General features: G+C 38.7%; 1 protein-coding gene across 1 annotated transcript in view; it reads left to right on the top strand.

Moving 5' to 3' along the window:
* The window catches only part of CDC42BPB (CDC42 binding protein kinase beta), a 164,465-nt gene extending 155,057 nt beyond the window's left edge, over positions 1–9,408 (top strand). Inside the window, 3 exon segments of the mRNA XM_042448163.1 lie at positions 4,776–5,372; positions 8,625–8,722; positions 8,833–9,408. Coding sequence (XP_042304097.1) covers positions 4,776–5,372; positions 8,625–8,722; positions 8,833–8,922 — 785 coding nt within the window. The 3' untranslated portion in view covers positions 8,923–9,408.
* The last annotated feature ends 68 nt before the right edge of the window (positions 9,409–9,476 follow it).

Genomic DNA, 9,476 nt, shown 5'->3' with positions numbered 1-9,476 from the left:
ATAATTTTTAATTCCAAGACACATTAGAATAATACATTCCTTTCTTTTTATAAAAAACAAACTCCTTTAAGAGAATCCTATATAATAATAATAACACTTATTTATTTATACCCTGCTCTTCAGCCAAGGTTATCAGAGCAGCTTACAGTTTGTTAATTAGACATTTCCCTGCCCTCCGGCTTACAAAGGCAGGATATAAAATCAATCAATAAAAAATTATAGTGCAATAGTCCGTCAGTGCATTGCTTGCATTATAAGACTTTACAACTTTAAAACTTTATAACTTTAAAAACACTTAAAATCACAGTAGGATCAGAGTGTTATAATTATGTAATGGGGGTGTCCATCTACATTGTAGAAAGACACTACTTTAGATTAATGCTATGGAAAATCGCCACCTTAAGTCCGTATATTGGGAGAAAGGCGAGATATAAGATGATAATAATAATAATAATAATAATAATTATTATTATTATTATTATTATTATTTATAGACCGCTATTCCGCAATGATCATAGCGGCGATAAAATAAAAAAAAATTGCAAGGCCTCTCTCCCCCTCAAGATGATGATGATGATGATGATAATAATAATAATAATAATAATACTGTAATAATAATAAAATATTTGGGGATTGTAATTTCATGAGACATTTTGCCTTCTTTGTCAGAGAGCACTGGTGCCACAACATACTACAAATCCCAGGATTTTCCATAGCATTATAAAGTGGTGTCGAACTGGATTATTTCTGCAGTGTGCAGCCTCATTAGACTGCATTTCCCAGCAGTCTGTGGTGCTGCTGGATGATGGGACCTGCAGTCTAGCATTGCCTGGAGCAGGGCCATAGGAAGCGTCTTGCTTTTTTGCATCACAGACTCTTTTTTGTTGTTGCAAAAATCCAGAAATGACTGGTTTTGAAAACATGAGTTCGTTATCAGAAGAAATGTACATAGTAGAGTCTGAGTCTCCTGTATCTGGACTTCTGAAATCTGAATTATTCCAAAATCCAAAACTTATCATGAGAGCATCTGGTCTGACCCCAACTAAAGGAAACTTGGGAATCCTGAAGGTTTAAATAAATTACTGAATTATTGGTGTGGTGTCAGGATTTTGCTGACAGGTCAGTGTACAGAAGCACAAAATTATTTTAAAAATATTGTGTATTCAGCCTATGTCTATGAGCTGCATATGAAACATAAATGGATTTAATGGTTGGGCTTGGGTTCCATCTCCAAGATATCCCATTATACATATATAAATATACCAAACTCCCGAAAAACTCCAAAATTCAAAATACATCTAGTCCTCAGCATTTTGGAAAAGGGAGACTCAACCTGTAGTTGATAAGAGATTATTATTATTATTATTATTATTATTATTATTATTATTATTATTATTATTATTATTATTATTTTGCTATATTGTATATGGATATAACTGCTGAAAGGAAAGTCAGAAGTCACCTTTTCTTTCTTTTATATTTCCTTTTAGAGCCTACCTTCCTTCCTTTCTCCTTCCTTCCTCTTCCTTCCTTTCTTTAGTTGTCCCTCTCTCCCTTCCTTTCTCCCTCCCTCCCGTCCTATCATTCTTCCTTCCTTTTTTCCTTCTTTTCTGCCTTCCTTCCCTTCTTCTTTCTCCTCCTTCTCCTCCTCCTCTCCTTCCGCCCAGAAACGGAGACTTTTTTCTGGCAAAAACGGAGAAGAGGAGGAGGAGTGGAAGGACTCAGATGGAGAGGGAAAGAGGGGGAAAGAAGTCGCAGGGAGGGAGGCCCGCCCCTCCCTCTCTCTCTCTGAGCTCCATCCCTCTTTCCCTCTCCATCTGAGTCCTCCACGCTTGAGGAGGAGGAGGAAGAAGAAGCTTGAATGTGTCCGTGCCCCAAGGAGGCTACGTCCCTGGGGGGAGTTTCTCTTTGCATTGGATACGTAAAGTTGTTTACTCGTGTCTTAAATTGTTAGGGCATGGTCCATTTGCACTATTGATGCAGTACTGAAGCATTGGAAGATGCCTATAGTGATTTATAATTCAGAGTACAACAGTACATTCTATGATGGGCTGCCCTTGAGGACAAAATAGATTCTGCTACTAGAGTGAAATGCAACAGCTAGGTTTCAGGCAGGGTCATCATATGTTGATTGTATGCCTTTGGCAAAGATGTCACATTTTATTTTATTTTTGTGGAGCCCCACATACACTGGTTGATTTATATTAACAACAGGAATTTTATTATCATCATTACAAAAAGTAGTGTTACACTGGTTTTGATGGAATTGAACAGACTGCCATTTTATAAGCATTGTATAAGACTGGTGATAATTCTGAAAGGCCTAAATATTGTGAAACCTCAGTATTTCATTGGAAGAATGAAAGGAGTCAAAGTCCAGCGTGCTGTGTGAGATGATCCAAAAAAGGTTTTGGAGCATCACACAGCACATGGGACTTTGCCTCTTTTCATTCTTCCACTGTTCTTTCCAATTTTATTGTTCTGTTCCAACCTCAATATTTGAGGCAGATCTTGAAAATATTGATGTTAGGACAAATTGTTAATGTTACTTAAGAAAATTAATTTGTTGGTGTCAGTATTAAGAAAAATGATATATTATTTTGTTAATTGAGGTATTAAATTGTCCAATTGGAAAAAAATAATTTAAAATTACTAGAAATAATCATTGACAGATTTAAGTAACAAGAAAATTAATCATTGCTCAGAAATAACATTTGTGATTAACAACTAAAATAATGAATTTTTAAACCATTTTTGACATATTTTAATGAAGCAATTTTTGATTAATTATTCTGATGAATTACTTCCAAACTCTAATTAAGGAAGTATTTCTCCCTCTATGTACCTGCTTGATTACTAATATCTGCCAGAAGTGGCTCTCTTCCGTTGCCTGATGCCAGTAGCAAGCATTCCAGGTTATCTTAAAGGCCCAGCTGGTGCATCTTGGTCTTACGTAGGTGTCAAATGAATATCTGGCTGTTCATTAAAGCATTTGGGGCTTCATGAAATTATGACTTAGTTTTTGGTCTGTTAGATCATTGGTCTTATTTCGGTGGTCTTCTTGACTAAATTATTTTAGAGGTTTTTTAAAAAAAGGTTATGTACTTCACATATGAAACCTCCTTGCCACCTATCTGACACTCTACTTAGCAGCAGCAAAATGAATTAAAAAAAAAGATGGCTGGATATGAATATAGGAAAAATCCTGTTTCCCTAATGACTTGCCAGACTGCCTGCCCTGATGTCCATATATGTACAGAAGGGTTGGGAACAAATATTCTTTTTCATGCAGATGCAGCAACCATAGAATGAGTTGAATACTGTATATACTAATGTATAAATTTAGAAATTTTAGTACAAAAAAACGATGCCCAAAGCCAGGGTCAACTTACCCACGGGTCAATACATGTAATGTACTTTAACTCAAAAAAGGAAACCATCCCTTTCTTGGAATAGAGTGGTGAAAGGTGAGCACTTAGTCTATCCCAGGAGCACCTAAAAGAAACACTAGCTTCCTCAACTCTCTCCACCATGGCGCCACTTCTGACCTTTTTCAATGTCTGGGTGGGAAAATGGCGGTGATGTCTTCTCCTCAAATGAGCACCAAGAGAAATCGGACTCTTTAAAAATTTGATTAAGACATTTGACTATGACGTTTGTGTATGTTTGTCAGCTTTTCTGGGTTAAAATCAGGCAAACGTACCACATTAAAGCTGAACGATATAATCATTGTTAACATACTTACCAGAATTCCATGGCATTGAGCCATGGCAATTGAAATAGTGTCAAACTGCATTGTTTCTGCAGTGCTGATGCAGTCTAAGTCATATGTGTGAGTTGCATAGAGACCTTAAAGAAGTAGTAGTAGTACTAGTTGTTGTTGTTGTGGTTCGCTGAATGGTCATCTCTGAACTCTCACAAACCAAACCCATTGGCTAGGTCATTGTTCTGGTTTTTGGTTCTGCAGTATACACAAAACTGAGAGGGAGGACAATCTCAGTGTGCAGTAGTGGGGCTCCTCCCAAAAATCTAGATGTGTCTGAGAGCCTCTGAGGAAATGCAGAACAACTCATAGTTCACACATAACCACTTGAAGAATGAGGTACAGGTATGTGGCCTGTTCCTCTTTCTAGAATCTACCTTGGCATCTTTGCTTATCCTGTATTTAGTATGTCTGCTCTACCATCAGACGTCTCCAGCTGGAACAAAGGGATACTATTGCATCATCTCCATCTGTCTTCCTACTCTCGTGTACATCTCTTTCTATTCTATTTGTTTGATGATAATGGAAATTTTTCACTGTATATAAAAAATAAATTTGTAATGAAAAAGTTTCTCAGATAAACCTGATATGTTCTGACCTTTGAGATACAGTGTAAAACGTTCTTGTTTTCCACCAGTCCTTAGAAATGGGAAAGTTCTGTTTGTAGATTCTGGAGCCTTAACAGTGTGATAGCTAAGCAGCAAGGTTAGGTGGAATATGGCACACTAGATTAGGTGATCTGCTCTAACAAGGCATTGCTTGGGTTCTTAAGCAAGAGTGCAAATTGAGAGTTTAAAATTTAGATAAATTATGCTTTAATAAAGATGAGATCCTAAGTATGCACTGTTGTCTGTTGATGTACTTTTAAGAGAGATTTAAAATTGAAACTTATCAGTTACATGAAGCAAATCTATGGGGAGATGTGCATAAATTCTACATCATTATATTGCTAACACATAATATAACACACCCTGTTTGGTTGCTTAGTCTCATGGATCTCTTGTTCTCACAGTGATTGTCCGAGCTGCTGACTGCAAGAAGGTCTACCAGATAGAGCTTGCTCCCAAAGAGAAAATCATTATTCTTATCTGTGGTCGAAATCATCATGTTCACTTGTACCCCATGTCCTCCCTGGATGGCTCTGAAGGCAGCTTTGATGTTAAGCTTCCTGAAACTAAAGGTTGTCAGTTCATTACAACTGGGACACTGAAGAAGAGTTCTTCGACAAGTTTATTTGTGGCAGTCAAACGGCAAGTTCTCTGCTATGAGGTCCACAGGACTAAACCTTTCCATAAAAAGTTCAGTGAAATCCAGGCTCCTGGCAATATACAGTGGATGGCAGTGTTCAAAGACAGGCTTTGTGTTGGCTACCCATCTGGTTTCTCTCTGTTGAACATCCAGGGGGATGGACAGTCTATAAACCTGGTAAATCCCAATGATCCTTCGCTTGCATTCCTCTCACAACAATCTTTTGATGCCCTTTGTGCTGTGGAGCTCAGCAATGAGGAATACCTGCTTTGCTTCAGCCATTTGGGAGTGTACGTCGATGCACAAGGTCGAAGGTCGCGAATTCAGGAATTAATGTGGCCTGCAACGCCTGCTGCCTGTAGTATGTATATGTTTTTCTGTTGCCATATCCCTGTTTCTGCTTCACTTGTCTGAAAATAATCTGTAAATAATTTTATGTCTTAACAATTACAATTTAAACCTCACTTGACTGACAGAATTTGGTATTTTTGCTGAGAGAAGTGTATAGATTTCTTTATATATTCCTCTTTCCAAAAATACTGAAATTCTGGCAGTATGGACATGCTAATGGAAGATCAGCTTGAGCATGTCTTGATGATTAAATTAATTTGATATCTGTGTAAATAGTGGGTGCTGTGGAAAAATGCTTTAGTTCTACTGTCTTGCTTGCAAGCTTTCTAGAAGCAGCTAGTGGTCTGTTGGGAGAAACAGGATTCTGGATAGGAAAACCTTTAGTTAGACCGAGCAGGGCTGCTCTTATCAACTGGTAGGAATTAATAATACACATTTCCTAGAAAAGAAATCAGTTTTACCCCCACTTTATTCATTTCATACTTTATAAAGTCCTACATACAAGAAAGATGAGATACTATAGATCAAGGATGAGCAAAGTGCAGCCTTCGCTTATTGTTGATTGCAACACCCAGTATTCCCCACTATTGGCTATACTGTCTAGAACCTATAGGAGTTGCAGTCCAACATCTGGAGGGCTGCACTTTTCCCACCATGTTGTAGATTCAAATACAGGCAAGTCCATCACCTCTTCCTTCTCCTTTTCCTCCTTGTACTTCTTTCCTTTATATTGGATTATAGCAGTCACACTTTAGGATAATAAACCACCCTGAAGTAAGAACAATCCAAATCTCTTTAAATATAAGGCATAAATAAGAATGTTGGCCATGCTTTCTTCTTTGATTGGCTGAAAAGTCAATAAAAAGAAAAGGGATGGAACAAGGTTCTTAGCAGGTGGAGAAAAGGTTAATTCCAAGTGCCATCAAGGCAAGGCAAAGGATCATGTTAATTTGAATGATCTAGTATCCAGATCCCTAGATCCTCCTCTTCACTTCTTTTCCTTGTCTCACCCAAGAAAGGTTGTAAGCAAACTCCTCTATCTTTTGTGGCTAAATGTTTCTCTTTTCTTTGTCTGAATTCCACATCCTCCCCCCACCCCTCTTCAGTGTCTCCATCCACCTCCCTTCCCCTGTTACCTTTGTCCCTCCCCTCTTCTCAGTTTGTTTATGAAGGGGATAGCTGAAGACACGTTGAAGGTTCCATTGAGCTTCAAACCCTTCCCTGTTACTCAAAGTGTTTTAGAAAGAGAGGTTAGAGTACCACCATCCAGTGATTGCCTCTACCAGAGCCTTTGTTGCAGTGCAGGAGGTTGCTATTGAAAAAAATCCTCTTCAGGAGTAAGACAGCTCTGCTTCAGATGCAGACAGGGCTGAGGAATGTTATCTCTCCCCACTCTCTTCCTTAACTCAAAGGTCAGGTTTTGAAAGCCTCTCCAGTACTGATGAGCAAATGAAAGAGGCAGTTGTTTTGGAGGAGAACATTAATTTTTCAGAATGTTCCCCCTCAGCATTTAGAAAAGACAGGTTCTGCTACAAAACTCTCCACAGTTACTGGCCAAGGGGACATAAGACCTATGCAGCCTTTACAAATGGGAATTATTTGCCTTCCCCAAACCCAACCATTTTTAATTAGGCCTATAAGCAGCCATTTTGAATTAACAGAACAGCCATTATATATGCCCTTTTCAATTGCTATGCCTTTTATGAATCAGAAAGCATGGCTCAAAGAAATTTCTTCCATTCTGGTTCAGAAGCTCAAGGGACTGCACCAACCCCGCCACCGTGGTTCTGCACATAAATGGAGAGTAGGGTTCCCTATCTGGGCCCTTCAACCTCTACCACCCTAACACCCACTCTTCTCTCTCCCCCCAAGAAATAGGGAAAAACCAACATTACACACTAAACCACCCAAGCATTCCTCTGATGAGGATTCTGCTTCTTTCTCCACGCACTCTCCAGGGAGGGAAGTTTCTCTGAGAGATATTGAGATGCCTTCTCTCCATTCCACTTATCTCAAAGAATTATCTTACTCAGACCCAGGTAACTGGTCAGAATCTGAACAGCAGGAGGATATTTCCATAGAAAGACTTTTTTAAAACTAAAATGAATTCATCTCCTGTCTAACGCTGTAGCCACTTTGGGTCTCCAAGGGCCCAAATCTGACTCTCCTACTTCTCTAATCACTGAGCAATCCAATTTTGGGGCAGATATGTTCCCAAAGACAAAGACCTCGTGTGTGGCTCCCTTTTCCTCTGATTTCAGTGACTTATTAAAATTAGAATGGTCCTCTCCTACACAGGGCAGAAAAGGTATCAGTGTAGCTCAAAAAGTACACCTTTTATTCAGAGACCATAAACTTATTAAAGTCCACTCTCATTGATAGACCCATTTCTGCTCTCTTAACCTATGCCCTTGACCCTAGGGAAGGGGAACTCATCTTTTAAAGACCCCAGTAAAAAGGGCTGCCACCTTCCTTAAATGCTCCTATGCAATATCAAGTTGTGTCTCTTCCACTGCATCTCTTATAGACAGAGCAGCTATGCTCTGGGTACAAGATATTTTTGAATCTCAGGATCTGCTTGGAAAAGGACTCAGGTTTTTGTTTTGTTTTGTTTTCGAAATAAAAACCACAGATTTGCCCTCCTGACCATTAGGCATTAGTCTCTCATACTGGATATGTCACTACCCAAAAGATGCAGACTATACATTTTAAAGCAGAATCAGAAACAGTCCTGGTTCTCTGTAGCTTTTCATTCTGTCTTGGAACAGGTTCTAAGAATTAATGGCTACAGTTCAAGGCTAGTAGACAGCTGGCTAGTTTGTTGCATTGTCCTTGAAAGAGCTGGGTCCCGATCCTATTAATCACTGGGTAGCCTTGAGCAAGTCACCTCTCTTCATCTTAGTGCTAGTAATTATCATGATTGAAACAAAAATATTCCCTTGTGGCCTGGTCTACAAACTATTCCAGCTCTCAACTTAGTCAAACCTGTTTCCTTTTGAAGGGATGAGACGCCTATGTAAGGAAGTGCTTCTCCTGTACAAAATATTTCACATACACACATATTGTTTCATCATGCAAGTCTCCCCCTGCAGTCTTGAGGTAGTAAAGCTGAGATGCAAATTTATTGTGTTGGTGAGAATTAGTCCTAAACAGGCTTTCAGTGATGGATGTGTTCGAGAAACAGTAGCAATTAAAACAATTTGGATGCTCAGTTTTTGTTCAAATGTGTGCAACAGTGACAGATTTTACATTTTTTCTCTAGGTTGCAATCCATTCTATTTAACAGTCTACAGCGAATATGGTGTTGATGTTTTTAACGTAAACACTATGGAATGGGTGCAGACTATCGGCTTAAGAAGGGTAGGTTGCTCACTTATACTGTAAAATACAATAGCTTATCTGTTTTCTGAAATCATACATAGAGTGTGTTGAAGATTAATTTTAAGCTTCCCTGTGTTCTTGCATAACAGATCAGACCCCTAAATGTGACAGGCACACTGAATCTCCTTAACTGTGAACCTCCTCGATTAATCTATTTCAAGAACAAGTTTTCAGGTTAGTATTGTGGATTTGGGGGGCAGGAAGATAAGAGAGAAAAGGTATAATGGAGAGTGATAACCGCAGTTGCATTCTGTTGCTTTCGAGACCAGCTTATTTTCACTGAGAAGAGCTTGCCAGCTATAAGTGGTAAATTAGGCTTGCAAGCTTTAAGTGGTAAATTGACCATTAGCTTTTGCTGATTTATTTGGGAGGACCTCTTAATTGCTGCAGTTTTTTGTTGAGGGTTCCCGTTTGCTATTTGTTTTGAAGCTGTTTTGGCCATGGCATGAAACTTCAATGGAGAATAAAAATGAAAACATAAATGATGGCTTTCTGTTCTGTAAATATGACTGCTCATTGGTCATTGTTTGATATCTTTCATTTCTCTCAGTTTGACAATAAGGTACATGTTGAAGCTTTAGTATGCTTATTTCTTTAAACTACATTCTGACTCTGAGCAGAACAACAGATGAGGGATCTGTGGTTAGGTTATTGTGTTGTCTGAACACAGCAGTCTTCTTTTCGCTGGGCTGTTTCTCTCCCAACAAACCAAAGTGAGAATCTGTGGGTTTTT

The sequence above is a fragment of the Sceloporus undulatus genome, chromosome 1, assembly GCF_019175285.1.
Source record: "Sceloporus undulatus isolate JIND9_A2432 ecotype Alabama chromosome 1, SceUnd_v1.1, whole genome shotgun sequence".
Classification (NCBI taxonomy): Eukaryota; Metazoa; Chordata; class Lepidosauria; order Squamata; family Phrynosomatidae; genus Sceloporus; species Sceloporus undulatus.
The sequence above is the reverse complement of the archived record's forward strand: the minus strand, read 5'-3'. Positions and strand labels throughout refer to the sequence as shown.